Here is a 26,984-nt window from a genome sequence, read left to right on the forward strand (position 1 = left end):
CTGGATGAGCCTCTGATTAAAGCCGTCACGCTTAAGGGTCACCGATTCAATCATCATCAGGTAGACGGAACGTCTTGGTCTGGAGGGTTGCCTTTAGATTAGTTTCCTTCCTGCGTTCTGGGATGCCTTAATAAGGGGGCAGTTGGCCTCGTGGTGGTTGGAAAGAGAAATCAGTGGTCAGGTTTCTATGAATGTGTTTAAGTATTACCAGGGCATTTACAAAGGCTTTTAGTCTGGTTTCTTTTTTGCTTCACAGTCAAATATACTGCAACAGCAAAAATAGTTGGCCAATGTTTATGACAAAAAAAGTGTGCTCAGAATTGGGTGCGGTGACACACTTTGGGTGTACTGTCGGGTGCAGTGACATATCTTGCACTCGACATGGCTGTAACTACTCTGCGGTTTCCCCCCAGCACTTTTTTATTAATTGTAAACATTCGCTCTCTCTGAAGGATCCTTTGACGCCAGGCTAAATGACATGGAACTAAGAGGAGAGGCGAGATGTAGAAAGAAAAGAAAAAAAAGGAGTGCTGGCTGAGTGATGGTTGCATCTTGCATTTCTGTGTGGGTGTCTGAGGAATGATGGAGGGATGAGGAGTGTTTGTGGGAGATGCTGTTTTTCCGTTCCTGCTCCTCCGCCCGGGCTGATTGCTTGTTAGCGCTGACCTGCTCCACAGCTGGCCGCCCTGGGGCATCCTGGCAGGTTCACCTCGTGTGGGAGAGACAGGGCGATGGCCCGAAGTGGTCACCATAGTGACGACTGCCAGCATTTGTCAGGGTGGTGATTACCAGTTGGTTTGTGTTGCAAGTGTCTGTGTTTTGTCACTCTGTGCAGAGAAATATGTTAATTTTAGAGCGGCCGGTAGTAGTTTCCAGTTGTGTTTCACTTTACATTCTGTTCTCGTTTGAGTTTAATTAGAGTTCTTAAAACGTACTTTAATTACCAATTGACAGATACCACTTTAGAGTTAACATACATTTTTCCACCACACTTTTCCTTTGATTACTGGAATATTCTGCTTTGTCCTTCCTAATCTTTTATCCATTTCTGCAGTTGTTATGTCTGGCTGTTGTCTGGCTATAAAAATAGAGGGTTGAAATTTAGATGAAATAGATGACTGAGGGTTTAAAGAGTTGCTCAAGCTTCTCAGTATACCCTCTGTGGAGCTTCGGCTTGTAACAATAATAGTGTTAAGAGTGATGGAAAAATGCTGCAGAGAAATTGAAAAATCTAAAGAAGGCTGCAACAATAGAAGTAAATAGACAGGGGGTTCTGTGAAAAATTTTAAAAACACAAATGGGAAGTGTCAGTACTTCCATTTGGGAAATGCAGCTCCGTAGTCTGGACTAGTGTGAGTTTACAATTGGCCCCTTCAAGTTTCCATGTTTGGCATGCACACATTCACAAATTAGTTTAACATCTGGACATGAACTGAGGAGTTAAAAGGCTGCTGAAAGAAGCAGACAAAAAAAGTGTTCCTGGAGGAAGGACAGAGGAATAGACCGAGGAGTCAATGGGAGGGGAAGAGAGTGAGGGATTATTGGCAGAAGAGAAGGGAGGAGGATAAAAAAAGGGTGAGGAGCGAAAGAAGGAAAAAGCGGGATAAGTTTTGGCCCACTGGTGTCTCCAGTAGGAGGAAATGCTTAGCACATTTTCCGGCTCTGTGCGCATGGGAGTTATTTTTAGCTCTGAGGGGCCGATCAAACGTGGTCCATAAATTCCCAGAGCAGGCAAGGTAAGGGGAAAGACAGCACACTTTATCACTTGCAGCAGGAACCCCAACCAATGTGGTGACCAGGCGCGACAATGCAGCACATGGTCTGACTGGACGGGATGTTATTCTATACAAGCTATTAACGGCCGTGCATTTTAAAGTCCCACAGCAATCTGGTCTGAGGAAGCAGGGAGTGTTTTTACAGACCCCTGAGAGAGGGAACAGGAAAGGCTGGGCTTTGTGATCCCTCCTCCTGTTCAGTCACTATGTGCGAACATTGAATGTTACAGAATTCCTTTTTTAGAAACTTTCTCTTTCAGATAGAAGATTCACATTAAAATAATTTGCTAGTTTGAATACCTTGTTTTCCCGCATTCCTGTGTGCCAATCTCTGTCCAAGCATCTGTTTCACTCTCTGTTTTTTTTCTTCTGCTTGACCTTTTGCCCACATGTCTGTTTGCAGGGCTCCAATATCACAGATACATGCACGGAGATGCTCATGCACGGCGTCCTCTTGAAGATTTCAGCTGGAAACATACAAGAGAGGATTTTCTTCCTGTTTGACAAGCTTCTGGTCTACTGCAAGAAGAAAAACAGGTGTCCTGGCCCTCCTATTCATTACTCTACTGGCAACATCCACAAATCAGAAGATACATTTCAATTCTCATTACAGTGTGTATCATTTTAAGAGACTGAATACAAATATTGTTTATGCTAATTCAAAATGTTCCTCCATCTGTGTACTCCTACATAACATTATAACTTTATGAGGAATTCCTTGTGCAAGTTCCTTTACTTTAGAACAGAGAGCAGTACACTGTGAAAATCATTTTACTTTTTTGTGAGCGAGTTGAAAGAAGTCATGCAAGTACAGGAGACACGTGACAGAAGGATTTGGCATTTCTTTTTTTTTAACTTTTATTAACCACCATCTGCGGACTCTTTTTCTGGTAGATTTATCTTTTAGGTAGTTTGTAAGGAAGTATACTCAACGATATGACATTTGATTATGATCAGTGCAAGTTGAGTCAGGAAACTCTTGCTGATTGCTGACCATTGTTGTGCTTCTGGCCAAGTCTGTGCTGCTGACACTGAGCTACAAATGCAGTTGCTAACAATAATGCTACATCCATTGTATTTGTTTTTTGGCAGGCCTTGTTTACACGCCACCAACCAAGTTGCCATCTGTTTTTATCTTTTTATTATTTATATTTTTACTGCAGGCGCTGTATAAAGTGTATACTTAAATTTAGATGCATTTTCCTCACTTAATGTGGTTAGTACACATAGACAAATATCAGATGATTATAATTAGCCTCTTGAATGAACTGTGAGTGATACTAATTACTCACTAAACAATAACATGACATGATTTGTTTGCTTCTCTCCATCCCAGGCGTTTAAAAAACAGCAAGACGGCCACAGAGGGTCCGCGCTACCTGTTCAGAGGGAGAATCAACACAGAGGTGATGGAGGTGGAAAATGTTGATGATGGCACGGGTGAGTGGTCCTGTGAAAAAATACATTTACTTTGGCCAAATAGTTAGATTTTCTCTTTCTGGCTTTCGGACGCTCATTTTTTATTTCAGCATTGCTGCGGTTTAAAGATATGCCATAATAACCCTCACAGGAACCTTTACAACATGTGATTTTATACTTGGATTACCGATGGAAAAATAAGATTTACCTATAAACATTATTTACATGCTGGTACTTGGTGAACTTGAGCGCTTGTGTCTCTTGGCCTCACATAGCCACTGATTATCATTTATATTTGTAGAAGCCATCATTTCCTCTCCAACAGACCTAGATGGGCCATAATATTGGGTGCTTTGAGAGATGGATGGGTTTGGGTCCGGAGAGGGAGGATAAACACGTGAGGCAGGCAGCGGTGCAGTGACTCTTGGGTGTTCTGCACCACAGGCGAGAGATCTCAATCTGAAATCTGGGTCGACAGGAGTATTTTAGCTTGGATTTCTACAAAAGGAAAGCGCCCAGACTTTTTCCCAGGCACACACTTGCTGCCTAAGGTTGAAATACGCCCTTGAGGCATACCATATAAAGGACACCCCACTGTAGATGCTTTTAGATGTGATTGTAATTGATGATTGTAAGGGTTTGCTTTCTGTTACACCCGTGGAGGGAGAGAATCAGAGGTCAGGCTGTTAAGCATTTGAAACGTTTCCTAAGAGGTGGAAATAATGACAGAGATTCAACTTACGGTCAAGAGTTCATGTCCAATTGCTTTGGGTTTTTACATTCTTAGCTTCTACATTTGAGCGTAGGAGGTGAATCACAAGTAGTCTCCATCTCTGTGGACTATTCTGAACACTCAGCACTAAATAAGGCTGATGGATGGTTCTTCTTCTTTATTGTGTGTACTCTCGTTTATCTCATTAAAGGAGAAGAGCGCTAATCAATGAAGCACTCAATAGAGAGGGTAGGGCCGGCACTAGAGCTGGGAAAAGTGAGCCCGCATTGAGTGTTTGCACTGAGATAAAGTACTTTGCTCTCAATAGTTTTATGATGCATGTTTTGGGAAAAGAGGCCGCACACTATTGTATAAGAAAGCTGTATATATCTTGTCTGTTCTGGTCTATTTCCTGTTCTTTTCCGTTGCCTTTGTGTTGCTATCACAACGCTGATTGATTGCACGCTCCTTCAAACATGTCAAAGTACTCTGAGCCCAAAAGAGTCCAAAAAGAAAGAAATAAGTGATTTGTGGTGACCCACCCCTTGCAGGTAAAGGACTTTATAACAGTAGTGAAGTCAATCTCATGTCTGCGTTACAGCTGACTACCACAGCAGCGGGAACATAGTAAACAATGGCTGGAAGATCCACAACACGGCCAAGAACAAGTGGTTCGTGTGCATGGCCAAGACCCCGGAGGAGAAGCAGGAGTGGCTGGAGGCCATCATGAAAGAGAGGGAGCGGAGGAAAAGTAAGAAGGCGCTTTACTGTATCAGTATCAGGGGGGGGGGTGGGGAGGTCAGTTAGGGAAACTCATTTCCCCTTTTATTTTTCTCCTCAACATCTGTCTTGAATCAAATAGCTGTGAATATATGCTGTATGTGGATAAATGAACACAGACCTATTTAATCGTACTAATATAAAGGGGTGGGGGGATTGAGTTGTGGGATCTGCATCCAAGAGTGAAAGAAAAAAAACGAAGGATGTGATGATATTGTGTGTGTCTTTGCGAACACAATATCACCAGATTAGCAGGTTGTCATTCCGACAAAGAAAAGTCCAACGCCATTTTGAGATTGTGTACATGATAATCTCTTCATGTCAGTCATTAATGCTTCCTCAGAATATTATCACAGACAGTGAAAGACATTGCTAATTATCTTGTCATATTAGGAGATATTAACCTTCTCCAGCTAGTAATCAATGTCGCCTCTAGTCTAGGAGCTGAGTGTAAAGATTGTTAATGCCAAGATATTGACAGGCTTTTCCCCCTTCTTTCCTCCCCTGCTGCAAAGGCCTGAGGCTCGGCATGGAGCAGGATACGTGGGTGATGGTGTCAGAGAAGGGCGAGAAACTTTACCACCTCATGACCAAGGGTAACCTCATTAAGGACCGTAAACGCAAGCTCACCACCTTCCCCAAGTGCTTCCTGGGAAGGTAAGATTCTTGCCGCTAACGCCGCCACATTGCTTTGTCCAGTGAGGAAGCTGCTGAGTATTGAGTTCCTCTGGGTCACATCAGTGTGAGCTGTGTAGCTGTGAGGGAGGGAGTGAGAGGCAAAGTGGATGTCGTAAAATAAACCAGAAGGAATATCTAATTCTGTGTAATTGCAGATATACAGATATGTATACATTTGAGAAGCAGACAGAGAGTTCTTGTACAGTGTGAAATCAATAATATTAGCACCTGCATCATATGGTAATTTAACAGATTACACTGTTGTAACATCGATCAATTAATCCATCCCTGATTTAATTTCTTAAATGGGCAAGAAATTCTAAAGGCAGCAGCTGGGACGAAGAAATATTCAGCGCTTTTTGTTCAGGTGGCTCTGTGTTATATATGTCTGTGGTCTCAGTCATGGGAAAATCGAAGCCAGACAGATTTAGCCCATGAATCTTATTTAAGGATTATTGTGTGATGTCTGGGGACGGATCGGCCATTGAATGCCAGTCGTAAATCACAGGGAGATATCCCTGTGCCGCTCAGCTGACTGCCCGCTTTCTCCGTTGCCCATGTCAGCTTACTGCTGAGGAATCCATGAGGTAACTGTAGAGGGTCCATTATACCATAAAGCAGCTGTGTGTGTGTCTTTGTAACATGGTCATCGTTTCCTCTTGTCCTTGAGTTTCCACAGCTTCACTATGTCAATATACAGTCCTTCCATGTTTACTTTTTATCAGTCTAATTATGCCCATCTATCCTCTATTTGTTGATAGTTGAGAATATTTACTGTAAAGCTTAACTCCAAATCCCGTCCTTGAGCTATTTTAAGCATGCATGAGTTGATGCCCCCATTTCAGTATTTTGCTTTTCATCATGTCAGCTTCTCATACAGTAAATGAGTACTGAAGTTGGTTTGAACTGAGTTTGCTCAGGGTTTAATCCAGGAACGCTCTTTAAATTCATAATTAAAATTATTAAAATGTCAATATGTAGGGGGTACGGGACTGTAACTGGATCAGGATAATAACATCTACAACCATCTGGCTGCAGCAGAAGGGCTCTCCGTTCTACGTTATTTTTTTATATAGAGTGATGACGCTGCAATTTAAAAAGGGTTGGGAATAAAATAAAATGTTTGCATGAGGCAGTGTTGGATGTTATATAAACGTGCCTATCTTGACTCTTGAAATCCCATAACAAATTTGCCTTGTAAACGCCACACTACTTTTCAGAATGAGCCATGTTTTCCATTTGTTAAAATGTTCTACAGAGATGTTTTGACTAGTAATAATCACACTGAAAATCACCCAAGCTTAAATAGTCAGTTCAAAATCTCTGTTATTTTTAAAAGCATGGTGAGAGAGAAAAAAACAAAACCCAAAAGTCCAATTGGGCATAGTTGTGGCCATGTTACATAGGACGGTGGTTGGGAAGGAGTGATTACTTTCTCCTTTGGTCCACGCAGATCCCTTGTGGTCTGGAGGAAGAATGGATCTGTCAGCTAAAAAGATTAAAATGATTAAACGTTGGTCATATATGGGCACCTCCTCGAGTCTGAAGAGATCATATGGTGAGCAAGCAGCTCAGGGAAGAACCTTTAGGAAACCTATCGCTCTTTACACAACTTGGCCAACACCTGGATGACCACTTGTGGGTGAGAAGACATCTCTAGCCCCTCTGTACTTCCCCTGTCTGAGACGATCATGGAGATACATGTGTGCGTAATTGGTGAATTGGAACCAGCATGGTATTTCTCTGATGAAAGCCACATTGCCTATGGCTTCTACTTAGCCCACTCCCTCCATTGTGCGCCTTTATTCTTTTTACACGCCTCCTCTCTCTCTCTCTCTTTTAGATTTGTTTTTTTAAAGCCAAAGGCTATTTTTGGGTCCCGAGCTCCTCCCTCTTTAAGTCGCACAATCGCATTTGCGGTTTGTTTTCTGTGACAATGTAATTCATCAAAGAAAATGTGCGCGACAGCCACCTAGATTGCAGTTATATCATCCAATTTTAAACCTGCGATAAACAGGAAAACAAAAGCGCCTTCAAAGTGTGTCTTTTCTGCACATGACAGACAGTAGCGTCTGCTTGTTGTGATCGATGTTGAAGAAAAGCTCAACGGAAAGGTTATACACCGTGCAAGAAATGCTCTTTGTCTTTGTCAGCCTCTGCTCTCTTTTTGACGTTACTTGGCATAAACCTTTAGCTCCATCTGCTCACACAAAGGTTACATTTAAGCAGAAGCTGAAGTTTAAAAAAAAAATGCTGCTTCATGTGGATGTAGACAGCATTTCAGGCATAGAACGAAAGGTATATTCATACATCAGTTAATATACAGTATACATTTTAACAGGGGGATATGGAGTACACTGAAAATAGTGGGAGTGAGTTCCGCAGTCTTTCTCGGTCTTCCATAGAAAACTCAAAGTAACACAAAAAAACTGAACACATACTGTAGCTCAGTCCAGAGCCTTACTACTAAACTAGAAAACTAAACTCTTTCAGCCGGGCCGCGAGCCGACTTACCGACCTCAACTCTCTCCAACCCCGGAGCTCTCAGGGAGCAGCCACTCTGCTCCGCTCTCTCTCAGCATGTCTCCTGATCAGCTTCCCTGCTGGACATTTGTTCCCCTCCCTGACGAGGAGATCAGCTCCAGGTGCGTCTCCTCCCACACCTGACCCCAATGCTCTCCTGAAGGAGTGGGTAGAGCCCTCTGGCAGGAATGGAGATGCCTCTAATAACCCGGCCCCTCAGCCCCATTACACAATAGCGTACGAAAGTAGAGACTGTCTGGGATTTGATTATCTTAATGTAGTGGCGTAGAGAAACTTAAAGCTTATTTGGCTCTCTCCGAGTTGAAGACGTTTAATCTCCCAGCACCTCCATAGTTCACTAGTTTACACATTATATCTTCTTTATTTAGTCTGTACAAATACGGAGTAAGACCACTTGTCAAGTTTACACTTTTGTGTACATTAGACAAACAGGATGTAATATGTTAATTAATGAGCTTTAGAGATGCTGCTAAGCCTATTTTGTTTAGCATAACAGGCTAGCTGTTATGTTAAGCTAAGCTAACCCACTACTAGCAGTAGCTTCATCTTCAGCAGACATATGTGAGTGGTATTGATCTTCTCATCTAACTCTCAATAACCAAAACCTTTCTAACTTTGGCATTCATGAAGTAATCCATGGCTTACAGTAAGAAGTTTATTGACAAAACACTTGATTTTGAGGCCCTTTAAAGGCTAATTGCAAGTGTTAAACTGGTATTACACAGTCATACTCGCAAATGATCGATTCGTGCACAAATACGTCTTAAATATTGGGATTTTTGAGTTGGTCAATTTTGCCCTGTTCCGAATGTAGATTGTAATTGCGTGAAAACAGTTTATTGCATATTTGACCCTAATCTGGTTGAGCTTCATAATCCAAACTTTCATGGTGTTTTTTCTTCCATGGTTAAGGTGCAGAGGTTGACAAATTGACATTGTTATAGACTTGTGTTTTTCCCCTGTGGTCTCTTGCGTAGAGAAAAGACGCCACGGATGAGTGGTTAAAGAGTGACGGAGGTGGGGTGTTTGGGCAGTTGTTTCTCTGACAGCGTTTGTAATTGCCCCAGTTGGCTCGAGACGAAAACCCGACCACCACCGTCATGGCCGGCAAGTGAATTCCACAGAAATCCGGTGGTGCTGCTGGCCGTCGTTGTTTGTCTTTTATAGGGAGACTGGGATTTAATCGGATAGGCTATGCCACTTTGTCTGTCCTCAACCCTCTAAGACTTTCTTTATTTTCTCCTCTTACTCTCTCTCTCTCAGTCACTAAATTATGGAGAATTATTCCGTTTAGGTAATTTGGGCCCCTCTGAAATCGGATGCAATGTTTGTTTTTCTGGGGGTTGGTTTGTTTCCTCTTTCCAGATGTAAATGATGCAGAGCAAAAGTTGCATTCATTTTCCATGAACTTCCCGAGATTCCTATTAAATTGTTCGGATTTCATTGCGTTACATCGCATGTCTAAAATAAATTAAGTTGAACTCGACAAAACACAAACTAAAGCCTGCTGGACAGATGTGGCCCCCAGCAGTAAACATATCATCCCTCTTCGCTAAGGATAGTGTTTGTTGCTTTAGTCTTCACAAAGGCCACCACTTTTATTCCAATTGACAGATTATTGAGGGTTAATTCAAAGCTCTCTCCACTGAACACACACTCTCTTTTATAGTGACAGGATTTCCCCGCTGGGATTTTGTGTACGTTTGTTGTGTTATCCCTGAGTGAGTATGTGCGCTATTGTGTCAGTGTTGCCTTTTGTGTTTCCTCAGTGAGTTTGTGTCTTGGCTAATGGACATTGGTGAGACAGGCAACCCAGAGGAAGGGGTTCACCTGGGTCAAGCTCTGCTGGAGAATGGAATCATCCACCATGGTTAGTTCTCTCAATTCTCTCCTTTTCCCCCCCACTAAGACCTTCTTTATTATCCTTTGCTGTTCCATACCAATAACCAAATCTACCACAGTCTAAGTTACTTTGTTCTCCATGGTATAGTGCATGCAAATGCCTGTCATTGCCTTTCCTAACCTATTGCCACGTCCAGTGAATGTTTCTCATTCAGCAAGCAGTTTCACAATATCTTCACTCTCTGGCTTGAGCCTACAATGCACATGCAGCTGTTTTATTGACGTATGTCTTAGCAGGTGTCCCTCTCCCTTGACACAATGTTTAGGTAAGGTATTATGAATGTTAATCTCCTCTTGCCGTAATGTTTGTGAAATATTTGCTCAGTGGCTGTTCTGTGGCTTTGGCTAACAAGTGTATTTGGTGCATGAGCCTCAAGCTGGCTAAGGCTTTGCATTCACACTAAATGTTGCGCAGTGCTCTGCAAGTTTTTTGTTTTTTTTCTTCCTCAAAAGAGTAGGGCCCCAAGCCAAGTTGTATCTTAAATCACTCAGGGGTACTTTATTGCTTCCTCACAGAGAAATGAGAATGGGCTTTAGAGCTGTTCCTGACAGAGAGGAAAAACTCGGAGCCCCTCTGAGCGCTCTCACAGTGCTGTTAGAAATGCCCATGTGAAAAATGAAACAATATCTTTTCATACAAATCTTTAATGGAACTCTCATGGCTGTAGCCAAGAATACAGAGCCAACTGTTATGATGGTTTTGGAGGGCCTTCGACAAAGTCCCCTAAAGCAAGAGGAGCAGGGAGCTCTGAGCAGCTGTGTAATCTGTGACCACTCTGTATGAAGGTTTGAGCCTTCCTCTTGTCTGGAAAGCTTGTTTCACCATGCAGCCTGGCTTGGCTTGAACATGTTTTTTAAACCTCCTACACTTTCAAATTTAACGCAATATGAATAACGGCCCATTAAGTTTTGAAATTATAATTTTTTATTCATCTTTCACCCTGGGCACTTCTCCTTTCAGAAACCTCCTTATGTTTTGAATTGCATTTTTAGTCACGGACAAACACCAGTTCAAACCTGAGCCTGTACTGTACCGCTTTCGCTACGACGATGGCACCTACCACCCCAGAAGCGACATGCATGATGTCATCTCTAAGGTAACAGCGGAGCTTAATTTATTATAAATCACGTTGGACACCCTTGTCATTCACCTAATCGGAAGCTTTTTCTTAGGGCGTTCGACTCTTCTGCCGTCTTCACAGCCTCTTCACTCCTGTCATCAGGTAGGCAGACATTTTCTTTTCCACTCCAATGCAACCTGGCCCGGTGGGGCCCCAATAGCTTAGCCTCTTACTCCTAAAAAGCTCAGTAAAAAAAGGAAGAAGATTTTACTGAGTGTAACCGACCGTGTATTGATCCTGTGCTCTCAAAGGCCTGACACAGAGTCATGCTGCAGGAGACAAACATCGATTCCAATTTCTCCACGTACAACATGATCAAAATAGCCATCTTGATATCTGAAGTTCAAAACTGTTGTTTTCAAAGTTTCAGTACTGAAATCGGAATGAGTACTGTGTGCCATCATCTGTCATTCAGATGAACACTTGGAATAATACAAGTAAGCTCCCATTAATTTATCTTAGAGTGGATAATAGGTGTACAGACAAATCCAGCTTGCCCATGAAATAGTCACTTAAACCCAAATGTGGTTAAACATCCCTTTGTCGAACAGGGTTCGAAGTGGAGCAATCTCATTTTATAGGAAGGATTTGCTGGCATGTATTTGAACAGTGTTTGAGGAGCAGGCTGCTAATGTGTTTTGCCACAAAGTACCACATCAAGGTTGCCTGTTTATGCTAGTTTCCAAATGGCCTGCAGAAAAGCTTTAATTTCACACCAACAAAACTATGCCATAGCTGGAAGGGGCACGCTGATCCTGCATGTATTCCTGCATCGTATCTTCTCCATATTTCTTTTTGATCCAGCTACTAAAAGGCCTAAAGGGTGATTATATGTGTGTGTGTGTGTGTGTGTCAGCATTCAGCCCACTGGCATTTGTGTTGAGGCCAAATCTCTTGAGGTAAAAACTCTTCTTGGTGCTCGAGAGGTGTGTGCGTGTGTTGTAAGCCAGCGTATCTGTGCAGTGCGTTCTCACTGACAGTAGTACAATGCATCACTGGGCCTGGGAATGCCAGAGTTTAATTGGAGCAACCGGCCCCTGCCTAATTAGGTATAATTTCCAGGCATAGCAAGATAGATGAAACAAAGGGGGGAGGAACGTACACCATGCAACCCCCATACGCCCACATAACGTCTGTCCCCCACCCCTCACACTGAACTTTCCTCACAAGAAAGCTCCGGGGACTCTGATTATACGTTTGAAAAGTCCACTATAGGCTAATACTGTGTACACACAGTTGTTTGAGTATTTATGCAATGAGAAAACATTGTTCAAAATGCACACATAGAGGCTACAAACCCACACAATGCAGGAAAGGTCAATCATAAATTATCTTCACACAGGGGAAAAACCGACATTTCAGTTCAGCGTCTGTTAAAAATAACTAACGATATGGCGCACCATACTTGAGTAATCCATCAAGACTGAAACAGTTAATTAAATCTTGAACTTTCAGCATCCTCTGCATAATTTATGTCAAAGAATGCTTTGAAAATGCAACGTTTGCCTTCATCATCCATTTAATCATGTCAAGGCAAACTTTCTTCTTTGGACGGCAAGTTGAAAACCACCTCTCTGACCTTTCCTTCTGTTACTCCTCAAACTGCTGTTTCCTCATGCCGGACATATGGCTGCCCACTGGACCGCTCTTTACCCCCATTTTTCACTCTGACAGCCTCACTGTGCTCCAGTCTCCCTTTCTCCAGTATCCCATTCAGGGACAAAACAAGGGTTTCTCTTTTTCTCTTCTGGTCCAAGAGTTTATGCATGGGACGGCAGCGCAGAGTGCCTCACCGGCTAATACCAACACCATCGTCATCATCAGAGACCAACTCAGGCTGTCGAATACAGTTATGCAACAGAATGATCCATTGTGGAGGAAACAGGGCAGCATTTGGCTTCTCATGCTTCACATTTTGAACAGCTCCAGACAGCTGATATTAGACTTCAGTTTGGCACATGTCATTTTTTACTTCTCTGAACTGCTTGTGTGCAAGACAGGCATGTGTGTGTGTGTGTGTGTGTGTCTGAGTGAGTGCTTGCATGCGGTGTAAGTGGTAGAGCGGTGTAAGTCACTGTGGTTCTGGACTTTCCCGGCCTGCAGCTCGGCCCCTGCGCGTCCCCGGGGAGGCCCCTGTGTTCATGGGAAAAGTCACAGCTCCATTTCAGGCGGCATTCTCTGTGCCTGTGCGGCAGTGTGGGTAACACTGGGAACATCAACACCAGACTGACATGGGGCACCCGAGGGCCACACACAGCAGGGGCTGCTACCAGCCATGCTCAGAGGAATGCTGTTTTGCTGTCACCGACTGTCAGAAACTCACACAAATTTATGACGCAACTGCCAGTGCTTGAAACGTGACCACGCCTTTCTGACAGTTGGAATTTATTAACCCTCTTTTAGGCTTCATTGCTATTTTTGTTTAAATAGACCAAGAAATTACTACTTCACATGTTCACCATCTGGATTTATTATGGTGAAAGTGAATCACTGAGTTGAAAAGTAATATGGCAGAGTTTAAGTTTGAAAGTAGAATTTTGTTTTCCTCTCATGAAGTGTTCTGCTTTTCTTACCAATCCAGGGATAAGGACTACCATTTGCGGACCTACAAATCAGTGGTGATGGCCAACAAGCTCATAGACTGGCTTATTGCACAGGTAAACCCTGATTTAGCTTCACACACTTTAAAAGAGGACTAACAGTATCTTATATCAAATATCAGTGGAAGTTTGATCACGATATGATCACATAGTCGACAGTCAACTAAGTGTTTGTTCAATAAATTATTCCAAGCAAAATTGTGAATCAAAAAGGATAAATAATTAGATTTTTTTTTACACGTGTGAACATTTTTCTCCTGAATTAATGCACAACTTCAAACATGCCAATTTGATTGTTGTATATGTCGTTGTGTGGGCTACTTCAAATGTGCAACAGAGGAAAGGAACTGAGACAACAAAGCGTTTCTTGCCTCCAGACTTGAGGCTCTCAGCGGAGCCAAAAGGAAACGAAGAGAGGAAAGCTGAACTCATTCGACAGCTGAGCTTTTTTGTCTTTGACAGGAAGCTTTGAGGTTGACAGATTGATAGTCCTGTCCAGGACGGCAACAAAGAAATGAAATGTGTGTGTTTGTGTGTGCATATAAGTGTGTATGTGTGTGGTAGTCCTTATTTATATGAATGTGTTTGACCCAGGCCAGTGGAATTGCTGTGACTTCTTCAGTGGGACTTCAAGAGCTGTCACACTTACATGATTTTGGCTGTGTTCAAGATGAAGTGTGGAGGGGCTCCGCTGGCCTCTGGGATTTTGGATGCAGAAACAAAGGGAGGGGGGGGGGGGGAGAGTTTGAGTGTGACATTTTGACTGCTCTCTAAACATACAATGTCCTTTGTTCTGTGTCTTTCTCTTTTTTCCCTTGACTCATTTACTCTTTCCACTCTTTATGCTTAAACATTTCTCCGCTGCGCCAACTCGTCCTCTTTCCCGTGTCTTCTGGTTCAGGGGGACTGCAGAACCAGGGAGGAAGCGTTGATCTTGGGGGTGGAGATGTGCGACAATGGCTTCATGCATCACGGTACAGCACTTCTCACAAACCAAAAAAAAGTTCTTGATCCTGCCGTTCACAAACAGTGGAATCCTGTTCATCATTTACTAAATGAGAGTTGAATACTTTGGAGAAAACCGCACAGAGGGCGCCTGGCATTTAGCATCCTGTTTGAGAACACAACCACTCTTGTTCTCGCTCCATTTCTACTTATAATCCCTTTGCCCCAGGAATAAAACATATTTCCAATCCAGTGAATTAATTTGTCATTTGTATGTGTGGTTCGGGCTGTGGCTGTATCCATGCATGCTATCGTTAACTTGTGTGCATCGAAACCTAAGTAACCAAGTGCAGAGTACATGCAGGTTTTGCCTTCGCTGTGAGAACTTGGCAGAGAACACGTGGATGTTTTTCAGTTTATGGGCAAAACGGTCAGTAGCCATGGTTGCAGTTTGTTTATGCGAGTCGGACTTGTTTGTAACTCTGCCCCTCCCTCGTGCCAAAGTCCACATCATACACACTACAGTATGAGTCACTTTGTGTCTCCTGGTACCTCCATGATGTAACTGCTCCAAACTACCCACAGTATAAGTCTCACTCTACAAATAACCAGCACATCTATGGTACATAACAGTCCCAGCCGTCACACTTTTCACGTGCACAGCCTTCAGGATAATTTCACCATTCGTGCAGGTACGTTATTTGGTTATTACACTTATATCTTGAGTGGAATGAAGAATAGGGTTGTTTTTCAAAACTCCTCCACTAAGTCTAGGTGAAGGCGTGTTGTTGCTGTGGAGACTGAGTTCATGCAATGAAAGTGGGGTCTCACTTTCTCTCACAGTGTGTGTTTGTGCATATTGGGATACATAGTGCACATGTATTAAACTGCAAATTGGTGTGCTCCATTTTGCGTGTGAATAATAACTTTCAAACGTGTTAACGTCATGAAAAATGTTTGATTAATCATTAGAATATATTCTAATTATGCACAGCCAAAATGATGCTTCTCTAAGTAAAGAGTTGCACATATTCCAACGATGTCCAAAAAAGAATGAATGATCAAGAGAGTAAAGTTTTCAATAAACCATCAATAGACTGTCTGGGCCACTGAACTAGACCATATATTATGACAGAATTATCCAATTTGCAATTGTATTGTATTATAAAATGTTAATGGCTTGTCTGCCCTTCCACACAGCCATTGGTTTCCATTCATTTCATCACAATTTCACAATCCTTGTCAAAGTCATGTCAAAGTTACATAATACTTTTGAGATTAAAAGCAGTTCAAAAATGCACAAGAGACAAAAATAACTTTTTCTCACAAGTTCATCTTTGATGTTGGACCTAAAACTTTAAAACACACTGGTTGCCCGAAATATGATTATTCAGCAATTTCATTGCCAGTTGTTTCTTTTTCATCTACTCAGTTCTGACTTTGTTGTTACCTCCTTCAGTGTTGGAAAAGAGTGAATTCAAGGACGAGCCCTTGTTATTTCGTTTCTTCGCTGATGAGGAGATGGAGGGTTCCAACACCAAGCACAAACCCATGAAGCACGACCTGAAGATAGTTGAGAACGTCATCTCAAAGTCTCTCCTGGTGAGTGCCCGCTTACTGTACTCCTTGGTGGCTTATGGTGATTGATTAACTCCCATCCTGTCTGAAATACTATGACTTTGCTATAACGTACCCACAACTCAGAACAAACCAAAGGCACGGTAAATCATAAGGAAGCACACAGCTGGGAGAAGGAAAAGTCATAACACTGCAAAAGTCCATTTTATACCTCAGTAAGCATTCTTTTCTAAGGCTTGAGCAAATACGACTATGGCTGCTATCTGTCCGTGTGTTTGTTCTCTGTGAAAATGTCTCAGTCTGCTGGCTTGGGATTTTTCTGATGGGAGACGGTGTTTTTTTTTCTTTCTAGATAAGGCCCAATGACGGAGGCTATGGCTTTACGCTGGAAGAGAGAAACAGAGTCCCCATCATCAAATCTGTAGAGAAGGGTTCCCCAGCTGAGGTGAGAATACGCACGCACGCACGCACGCACTCACACTCACACTCACACTCACACTCACACTCATACTCACACTCACACTCACACTCACACACACATGCACGATATCTAAGAGTGTTTTTGGCTTCATGGTGTTCAGACTCTGTAATTTAACAGAATTATGCTGCATTTTATTTTGTTTCCTCAAAGTTTTTCTGCAAAGCTGAGATGTCTTTTTAACAGATGAGTGTCAGCAGAAGCCTTTTGTTGTTAAAATGTGGTTCAATCATCTTTCATAAAAAAATCTAAACCTCTAACCTGCTTTTAGGTGATCGACACGGATGCTAACTTTAGAAGCATTATCGTGCAGAAATGCATTAAAGGCCACCATATTTTTGAGGTCTCCTTTGGTGTTTAGCTTTGATATGCTAAATGAATATGGGACCGAGGAGTTTGAAGGCAAATGTGATCAATATGAGCTCATGACCCATAATTCCCTCCAGTCCTGAAGTAGCACAGAACGAGTCTGTCTGGTCTGGATCGCATACACAGTTGCTTTTAAATATTCAGTCTGGGACAATGACATACACAACAGGATCTAGCTGTATACTTATTGTGAAAAGCTATCTCTAAAGTATTGAAATCCTTGTGGAATATTGGTGTTCTTATCCCGAAAGATTTGACTTGAAGTTCAAAATGACAAACATTTCATTGTGATTCTGTATGACATTAAAAACTGATGATTGACTTAATATTGTTGTATCATCTGTTGTTTTCTCTTCTCTAAGATGGCTGGCCTCGAGGTGGGGAAGAAGTTATTTGCCATAAACGGAGACCTGGTTTTCCTCAGGCCTTTCTCTGAAGTGGAAGCTCTCCTTAGGCAGTGCTTCAACAGCAAGGGGCCCCTCAGGGTGCTGGTTAGCACCAAGCCAAGAGAGTAAGTCAGTTCTACTATGTGTTACGGTAGGGCCAAATAAATATTGTCAACATAATTTGTATCAGCTTATTTTTCCTCCACTTGTCACCAGGACGATAAAGATCCCAGACTCCGCTGATGGGTTGGGTTTCCAGATTCGTGGCTTCGGCCCTTCTGTGGTCCATGCTGTTGGGAGAGGTAGGAGATCGCCAACTCTACCCCTTGAGCTGTCTTGATTCATCGTGTTATTGTGGCACAGCTGGCGAGCAGATGCCACACCAGTATATGTGGGTGTGCGTGCTTTGGCCACAAGGGGCCAATTTTCCTCACTCATGCTCTCCATGTGGTGCAGCTGGTTGCTTAATGGCGTAAGCCAAAATAGAGAATTAGCTGGTTATCAGTCACTTTCCACATTACAAATAATTTCCATGTAGCTATTTAGATTTGTTCAGTGGTTGAGTGCCCTTGTGTGATGGAGATGCAGAGTCCCTGTTTTTCTCCGAACACAGCGTGTTTAGTAGCATTGCTATCGGGGCTGGCACATGATAGGGTCCAATCAAAAAACAATCCTTGGCCTTGTCTTGCTGTTCCCAGGGGAATTTATTTATTATTTATTTTCTTAAGCAATCGAATTAAGATAGAGGTGTAGAAATGTGCTTGCATGTATGTGCCTGTGCTTGTGTGTGTCTGTTTGTGTGTGCATGGGTTGGCTTGCTGATGTGGTTGCCTGGGAGCCTGCTGTGTAGATGCACTCATCCCCCGAGACAAAGCTGATGATGTAGAAGGTGTCTAATCACTTGGATTGTCATAACAGCTGCTGTCCCCTGGTGTCTGAGGTCAACAAGAGCAGGTAATACCAAATAGAGGCAGAGCAACTGAGAGACAGGAAGAGGTGAGACAAGGAGAAGGAGCCATTGATCAGATTAAATACATTTTAAGTTTGTGCTACCAGTTCTAGACTGCACGATGGTGTAGTGGCTAGCACTGTCGCTTCACAGCAATAGGGTTCCGCATTTGGATCCCGATCTGGGTGGTCCTTTCTGTGTGGAGTTTGCATGTCGTCAGCGTGGGTTCCCTCCGCGTTCGCCGACTTCCTCCCACAGTCCAAAGACATACAGCTCAGGTTAATTGGACTCTAAATTGCCCGTAGGTGTGAATGGTTGTCTGTTTCTATATGTGCCCTGAGATGGACTGGCGACCTATCCAGTGTGAACCCTGCCTTCGCCTAATCATGTCAGCTGGGATCGGCTCCAGCGCCCCGCGACCATAAATAGGATAAGCGGTTCGGATAATGGAATGGCTATTAAGCAAATGTTAATGCTTCAAAACACACATCCTGCTCACCAGATTATTTTTCCAAAGAGCAACCTACCAGAGAAAGCAGAGCATTATATCAAACTCCAATACTATGAACGTTGGAATGTGGTATCTTGTACCGCACTCGTCTTTGCAGTCCCTGTCTTATTGGCCCTCGTGTTGGACTGTAGCCTGTTTTTCTGTTGTATTATTAAATCCAGTGGACCTGTCTGTTGATATACTTTCTTACTGCACTTAAAGAAGTACAACTCAATATATTCATCCATACAATACTATTGCAGTGTGAGGTATGCATGGTGTGTACTTAAGGAGCTATGAAAACAAATGGGAGGAATATTTAGTCTGCCATGCACTTCCTTCTGATAGCTGTAAACCTTGAAGTTCTCTTACAGTATGGTCTGAATCACATCCCTCAGAGAGATCCTCGTCTACTCAAGATAAACAACTTCCCTCCTCTCCACGCTCCTTCTCACACTCCTCCTGAGCTGCCAAAACAGGAAACAAAGTTGTAAATACAAAGAAGAAAAGGAATGTTGTTCAACCCAATTTTGTGCACAGGATGTGGAAGATGTTTTGGGATGTGCTAGTATTTGTTTCAGCGTGATGCAGCTCTTACCTGTATGATAACGTGCAGCAGTTATTGGCCTATAGACAACTATCCTCTCTCTCATGCCAGGCACGGTGGCAGCCATCGCCGGTCTCCACCCGGGCCAGTGCATCATCAAGGTGAACGGCATCAACGTAAGCAAGGAGAGCCATGCCAGCGTCATCGCTCACGTCACCGCGTGCAGGAAGTACCGTCGACCCACACAGGTGAGACAGGAAGAAGGGAACCTGACTAGACACAGCAGTTTTTCAATAGTTTTAATTCAGGGGGGAAATGTTGACTCAATATTTAGGTTATCAATCATGTATACCATGAAAATAAAGAAATACCGATGAGCAGCATGAAGAAAGGATTATTTATTTTATGCAATTACGTTGAATTCGGAGGTCAAACTTTCATTTCCCATGAACTCACTGGTAGAAAATAAAATGTTTTGGGTATTGTATGTTAGTATATCCAATAGTTATGTTCTAAAACTAGAAGGAAGAGAAGTGTGAGTGATCATTAAACAACAACAGGTACAAAAAGAGGGGAAACAAGGACTAGATGACCGTGAGAAAGAGCACACAGACCTCTTAGCTCCCGTTTGCCTTAATATCTCTCTTTTTGTCTCTCTCTCTCTTTCTTTCTCCTTCTGACTCCCTCCTTCCTTCTCTTGGGTCATTGCGCAGAAATAATAGTAGTTTTGGCTCCTCCAGTTCTGACCTCTGGCTCACAGCGGTGGGCCCGCTGTGGGAGACTGGCAGGCTGCAGAGAGGTGGGAAAGGATCTGGGGGTGGCTGGAGCTCAGTGCTGGTGAGAGGGAGGTAAAAGATGGAGGACAGGCCAGCCAGGTTTTTAGTTTTTTTTTCCTGAAAGAGTGGTTGACAGCAGTGTAGAGGGAGAGAGCAGGCACAGTCCACCTGTTGAAGGTGGGACAATTGTGTGAAAATAGAAACCCAATGGTGTGTGAATGTTGTGAGTTAGTGTAGTGTGTCACTATAATTGAGCCCCGCTGGGACTTTAGGCTTAATGAAGCACTTCAGGGTTCCAACATGACTGGGGATCTGGTTTACATCAAGTATGGACGCAGAGGAACCGCCCTCTTTCTCTTTCTTTGTCCTTTTCTCTTTTTCTCTTTTTCTCTTTTTCTATTTTTCCCTTTTTCCCTTTTTCTTTTTCACACACACACACACACACACACACACACACACACACACACACACACACACACACACACACACACACACACACACACACACACACATATTCACCAGTCCATACACACGTTAAGAGTTTGATTTTTCCTCATCTCCCCTCTTCCTAGCAATAGAAATGCCATCTGTTGAGCACGAGTGATGCTACGATACACTGATTTGTTTTGACAGTTTTGTGCATGAGTGACTGTAATGTTTCCAGACAATTTAATTTTTTTAAAACATACAGATGTTTTGCAGTTTAATAGAAGTTCAAAGTATAAATAGAAAGACTAAACATATTTTTGTATGCTGCCAAAACATTTGATTAAACTTCTTAATTCCAATATAATAATCCTTTGCAGCAAGACACTATAAAGTGGGTGTACAACAACAGTGAGAGCGCCCAGGAGGACAACCAGACAACAAACCAGAAACCGACCCCTGAGGAGAACGGAGACGGCTTTGAGTGTAAAGTAGAAGGTGACCACACACAAACACACACTCAAAATAAACTGCAACAAGAACCTGGTCAAATAAAATTCCCCTGAAGGTGTTTGTGGATGTCACACAGGCTTGTTCGCAGGAACACAAGTCCGTCGCCCTCTCCAGTTAACAAGTCAGACGGAGCGCTCATCTGGAGTGTGTTAGTCTGTGAACAGCCGCCCCCTCTGGCTCATCAAGTGTTAATTCCCTCCTACGATTTATGGATCCCAATAAGAAAGTTAAACAGGAAAGCTATTCCCCTCGTACCAAACAGCCATGGGGCAGGATTTATTGCCGTATTAAGTCATCGCGTTAGCATAGGGCTGGTTAACTTAATACTCTTGGAATCCTTTTAGGAGGGCTATCGAGGGAAGCCATGTGCGGAGGGTCTTCCTCTAAAATGAACTGCAGATTTGGTGGTCTCAGAACTCCCACAGTGCAATTATGATCACATTTTTTTGCGGTAAAGATGGAGATCCTTTGTGTTTATCACAGAAGATGACACAGTACATAATCTTTCTGATTTGTGCAGCCAGTTAACAGAGATCTGTTTCATCACCTTCGCTTCATTCTCCTGTGTTTCTATATAATCTCAGAGGTGATGGACAAATTCAACACCATAGCCATCATCGACGGCAAGAAGGACCACGTCAGTCTGACGGTGGACAACGTCCACCTGGAGTACGGAGTGATGTACGAGTATGACAGCACAGCCGGCATCAAGTGTCACGTACTGGAAAAGATGGTCGAACCAAAGGGATTCTTCAGCCTCACTGCAAAGGTATTCTGTGCTGCAGTTAGTGGGATGAATATCGGGCTAAATGATGCAACCTAATATCTTTATAATGATTTATTGTGACATTTATCTTGGTAGCAATACCATCAGTGCTTTACAGTGCATTTCCCATGCTGGATTTCTTTTTCATGTCAGAATTAGTGAAAGTAGGACCAGTTAATCTGGATATCTTAAGTGGACTTTAGGACTATGGTGGTTTCATTATGTGGGATTCAGACTATTGATTTTCTGAAAACAGTGATGTTGGTAATTCAGTACATTTGATTTGTTTGGTCCAGCCATAATGCTAAATTACCAACCAGTGTCAACGTTTCAAAATCTAGTTTTAATATCTGTTATTCTGTCCTCTGTTTCTGTTTTTGGGGCTATGGGCAACAGCTAATAAAGTGGCTATGTGCTGTATGCACCGTATATGATGGGAACTTGTACTCAACAGGAAATATACACAACTCACAGAAAGTGGGATCGAGGCCGACAGCTAATTTTTGTCCCAGTGGGTAATCGTGCCCTTTTCAGTCCAAGTGGAATGTCTAGTTCAACCTATGGCAATTATTTTTATTATCATTGTAACTGTTTAATCCTTACTGTGCTGTGGATGGCAGTGAGAGCAAGAGAGGGACAGTGCTGTTGGGGTTTATCACCTCAGAGCTGAGCCACGCTTGATGAGGGAGAACAATAAAGACGTAAAGAAACCATGACTTCTGTCCCACACCAGGCTGCGTAACAGTAGATGAAAATGAGTACGACAAGTCATGGTTTTCTTTGTTTGTGCTGCTTGGCTGAAAGTGAAATCTCAGTCGCATTTGTAATCTATCAGATTTCTGAGTGATAAATCAGATGAACTTTGTCGAGACATTTTTCCTTAATTTTGGAATGTCACACAAATGTCATAATGTAATTGTTTGTGTTTTGAATACTTTGGCACAGACGGATACAGCCAACAGCCCTCCTGCTGTGTAGATGTAGGGGCTTGATGCTTGTTAAAACTGACAGCTTTATTTTAGTCCTGTTAGTTCCCAGCTGTGTTAAGTGCACTCATTTTCATCCCAGCAGTGATGTTCACAGAATGATCTCTATTGATATAAGATACGCGGAGGAAAGGAGATATTCACTCCGACATATATGCACACATGCTGATGTGGAAATTAAAAAGCAGTTTGCAGCATCTTTCTGCCTAATACCATGATGAACAACATCTCTTATTCGTGGTAAACAGTGGTAACAGAGATCGCAAGTTGGTTTCATGTCTAGAAGTATTTAAAAGCATCTTAAACGAAACCCAATGACATGCACAGAAATAAAACTTGACATATCTGCTCCGTCTATAAGTCGTTTCCCATTCTTCCAAAGGGAAAGTCATTTAAGCATTATGATAACCATCTGTCCCAGATGTCCTCTGAAATCTGTGTGATGTTGAATTTTAATATTGGGAACGATGTCGGGGCACATGTTTTTTTTTGTGCTTTAGTCTCCTGCTGTTACATTTCCTCTGCTGCTTTTCTCTCTTCTCCACTTGGGCATCTCATTAAGACGGCTCAGAGATTTGTGTCTCTCTTCCTCCTCAAATGTAATCTCTGATCTGGAAAGTTAGAGTCTACATACGTACAGCATATGTATCACAATCTTGGTTTATCTCCATGGATTTATGAATAGCACATGGAGATTTTAGATATCGCTTTAACTGCTCATGAAAGGCTGTAGAAGAATCCACTCTGGACAAATTCTGTTTTGTTTTCCAATTTAAAGAAAAGCTTGGTCATTTATTTACGTCCCACTATTGGTTCCAAAAGGGATTTCTAGAGGCTTTTTTTGCGTATCAGTTAATCATCGCTGCCTTTGCCCTTTCTCTGACCAGATCCTGGAGGCGCTGGCGTGTAATGATGACACGCTTGTGCAGATGTGTGGCAGGTTGAGTTCCAGCTGTGATGTAATCCCAGAGGAGCTGCAGGTACGCTTCAGTGCCATGTGCGGTGAGAGGGTGGAGCACATCAACCGGCGAATCACCAACTACAGAAAGGTAACGAAGAGGCTCTTCATCATGAACTGCATGTAGTTTTAAGCAGCGTGGAACCATGAAAATGTACTCGACTGACAATAAAAGACACAGTGAAATTGAAAAGAAACTCTTTCACATGTAAAAAAAGAGCTGGGAAAGTAAGAAAAACACACTGGAAATGTACACAAGAGACATACTGTAGGTGGATGCTTGTTTTGTCACTGCACAGACATTATTAACATATCAGAGGGCATCAAACCGATGATAAACACAAGCGTTGCACTAAAATCTAATCGCTTCTCACTGAACTGAGACTGAAGAAGAACTACTTCCAAGATGTCTGTCATTTATGTCGACCGTTGGGAATGTGTGTGCAACATGTAATATTATCTGGTGTTTGCAATTAGGTTGCAGCTGGTTGTTGATGGAGCGATAGTATTTTCATCACTTTTCATTCACATGTGTAAGCATGTGACTCTAGGCCTAACATTCCATTGTGTGCAATAGTGCGTGAGAGGGAAAAGGGAAAAAGATCTGACTCAACATTAAAGTGAGCCTTGGATTAATTACCAGTCACTTATAAATAGCCATGCACAGGCACAGTCGGACTTTAGTTGTGTAAGATCCTCTCCTGCACTGGAGCGTTCCTTCTCAGACCCCAAGAGGAAAAAAAAGGTGGGGGTTAATAGTGAAAGAATAAAAGAAGGAGGAAGAAATGAGAGAGAGCAAGGATGAAAGAGGGAAGACACATAGACAGAAAGACAGAACAGAGAGTTGTTAACCTAAGGCCTGGAAATAAGAGTCCTAACCTCTCGAGACAAGAGATGTGGTGAGACTCTCAAGAGAAGGTCAGCTCGCGATCCATCTGGAGCACATCATCTCGCTCGGAGCAGAGGCTTCTTACTCCAGCTATCTGAGAGAAGCGGGAAGACATGTTTGGTTTAAGTTCCTTAGCTGACATACACATTATGTTATGCGTATGTTGCTTAACAGCCCACGTTGCTGAAAAAAGTGATCCGGTGGATTATACCAAGACAGGATGCAGGCCCTGTGATGGAGGGTTCAAGGAAAGTGCAACCAAATGTTGCATAGAAAAAAATGTGATATTCTGTATCAGCTCTTTTGGATCCAAGCAGTCCGTCGGGCTCCCTTGAGGTTTGCATGGAGACGCTATCTTGTGGAACGTTCAGGAAGTGTCCTTGCACAGCAGGGATGCGTGGAGTTAAATGTCCTATAGAAGTTCTACAGCATTAAGCCACCCGGGAAGATATTTCTCATTTAACAATGTGGACAGGATCCATGTGCTGGTAACTTATCTGAGCAGCATATTTACTTTATTAACAACATTCTCAATGAAAAGTGTGCTCCTCTGCAACACATTAAAAACATGAACTTACCCAAATTAAATGAATGAAATGATAATTTCATCTTCTAATCTCATAACACGAGGATATGAGTTTAATTAAATAATAACCGTTCATGTTGGAGTCTGGAGTTCTTCACTTATATGAGCAATGACGATGTTATGTGTCTGTCTCGAATCTTTCCTTTGGGTTAAATATTTGAACTGCCACATAAAAGATGAGGAGTGTGGGAAATGTCCAGTGATGTGAGTTTGTGCTTTTCTCATAGCGCCATCTGTCATGTGTATAAAACAAAATGCTACATTTAGTTGACAGACATTCTTTGGCGTGTTTCACCTTTTATTTTAAGGCTGGTGAAGTACACGTCAGCTACATAATGCTAAGATTCAGACATGTGAAGTATCTTCTAAACCTACCAGCCAACATCATAGGGAATGAGACCTGGTGACCCAGAGAGCCTGGCTGCTATCTTAGATTGTCTCTCTGACGTGAACTGCTGGATGGCTCAACATTTTCTTCAGCTCAATAACTCCAAATCAGAAGTCATATTATTCAGTTCCCCAAACAATAACACCAGTCTCATCAAGAGTCAACTTGGTCCCTTGGCTGCTTATTTAAAACCTGTTGCCAGACATTTGGGTGTAATGTTTGACTCTCAATTACATTTTGAATCACAGATTAAAAAAAATGTCCAGTCCTGCTTCTTTCAATTAAGAATAATCTCAAATATCAAACCCATATTGTCACGCTCAGATCTGGAAAAAGTCATTCATGCACTCATTTTCTCTCGACTCGACTACTGCAACTCCCTCCTTTCCGGCATAAATCAAAAATCCATCTCCCGTCATGTATTTTCTGAAATGTTTACTTATGTTTTTACCTTGCTTATATGTAGAGCACTTTGTAAAATCTGTTTTTAAAGGTGTTATATAAATAAATGTATTATTATTATTATAGGAGGGCATTATCTGCAGTATATGCTGTTATAGTGCAAACTCTATCACAATAGTTATATCAAATGCTCTTTTCACTTCACCAGTCACATTAAAGAAAGCATGTGTTATCTCTAAACCATACGCTCGTCTCTTTTCTACTGTATGACAGTTTGCTCGGGTCCTGAAGAACCGAGCGTGGCCCACCTTTAAGCAGGCTAAAGCTAAGGTGTCCCCCCTCCATAGCAGCGACTTCTGCCCAACAAACTGTCATTTCAATGTGATGGAGGTGTCCTACCCAAAGACCACCACCTCTCTGGGTAGTGCCTTTGGTGTGCAGCTGGACAACAGGAAGAACACGATGGAGAAGGGAGGGCGCAGCAGTGCTGAGCAGGGTGAGAGAGGACCGGGTGCATGAAGAACACCTGCACAGTAGAATGATGCTGAATAATACATCAAAATATGCTTGGAATTTAGCCTTTTTTTCAAACTGGTGCTCTTTCTTTTCTGACATGTTTGTGTTGCCTCAGGTAAGCTAAACCCCATGGTTAATGTCCAGCATACCATCACCACGATGGCCGCACCATCAGGTCATAGCCTGGGCAGGACGGAGGGTCACGGCCTTCGCTTCCTGCTAAGAGAGGAAGACCTGCTCACCCTGGACTCTTACCAGAAACTCCTCTACAAACTCACCATGGTTGTCAAGGAGATGGAGACGCACGGTGCCCATATTCATGAGTGAGTGGCTTTATGTCCATACTTACTGTATATACAACATCTGTACCTGAATGTAGAGATTCAAGTGGTCAAGCTATTATGCAAAAATACAAAGACACACATAAACAAGCAACACATGTTTACTTTCTCATGCACCATCCCATGCAAATCCTTCACATGTGAGTCACAGTGTTACATTTCCT

General features: G+C 42.6%; 1 protein-coding gene across 3 annotated transcripts in view; it reads left to right on the top strand.

The window, feature by feature from the left end:
• Window positions 1-26,984, top strand: part of prex2 (phosphatidylinositol-3,4,5-trisphosphate-dependent Rac exchange factor 2) — a 79,867-nt gene that overhangs the window by 20,571 nt on the left and 32,312 nt on the right. For all 3 annotated transcript variants that reach the window (XM_034560054.1, XM_034560053.1, XM_034560055.1), the window contains exons 7-25: window positions 2,179-2,312; window positions 3,112-3,215; window positions 4,508-4,657; window positions 5,202-5,343; window positions 9,678-9,778; window positions 10,804-10,907; window positions 10,984-11,033; window positions 13,513-13,588; window positions 14,433-14,505; window positions 15,936-16,078; window positions 16,407-16,499; window positions 17,264-17,412; window positions 17,504-17,589; window positions 19,385-19,521; window positions 20,856-20,973; window positions 21,573-21,757; window positions 23,628-23,789; window positions 26,237-26,459; window positions 26,595-26,802. In XM_034560054.1, the coding sequence (XP_034415945.1) occupies window positions 2,179-2,312; window positions 3,112-3,215; window positions 4,508-4,657; window positions 5,202-5,343; window positions 9,678-9,778; window positions 10,804-10,907; window positions 10,984-11,033; window positions 13,513-13,588; window positions 14,433-14,505; window positions 15,936-16,078; window positions 16,407-16,499; window positions 17,264-17,412; window positions 17,504-17,589; window positions 19,385-19,521; window positions 20,856-20,973; window positions 21,573-21,757; window positions 23,628-23,789; window positions 26,237-26,459; window positions 26,595-26,802 (2,438 nt within the window). The remainder of the gene's footprint in view (window positions 1-2,178; window positions 2,313-3,111; window positions 3,216-4,507; window positions 4,658-5,201; window positions 5,344-9,677; window positions 9,779-10,803; window positions 10,908-10,983; window positions 11,034-13,512; window positions 13,589-14,432; window positions 14,506-15,935; window positions 16,079-16,406; window positions 16,500-17,263; window positions 17,413-17,503; window positions 17,590-19,384; window positions 19,522-20,855; window positions 20,974-21,572; window positions 21,758-23,627; window positions 23,790-26,236; window positions 26,460-26,594; window positions 26,803-26,984) is intronic.

The sequence above is a fragment of the Cyclopterus lumpus genome, chromosome 20, assembly GCF_009769545.1.
Source record: "Cyclopterus lumpus isolate fCycLum1 chromosome 20, fCycLum1.pri, whole genome shotgun sequence".
Classification (NCBI taxonomy): Eukaryota; Metazoa; Chordata; class Actinopteri; order Perciformes; family Cyclopteridae; genus Cyclopterus; species Cyclopterus lumpus.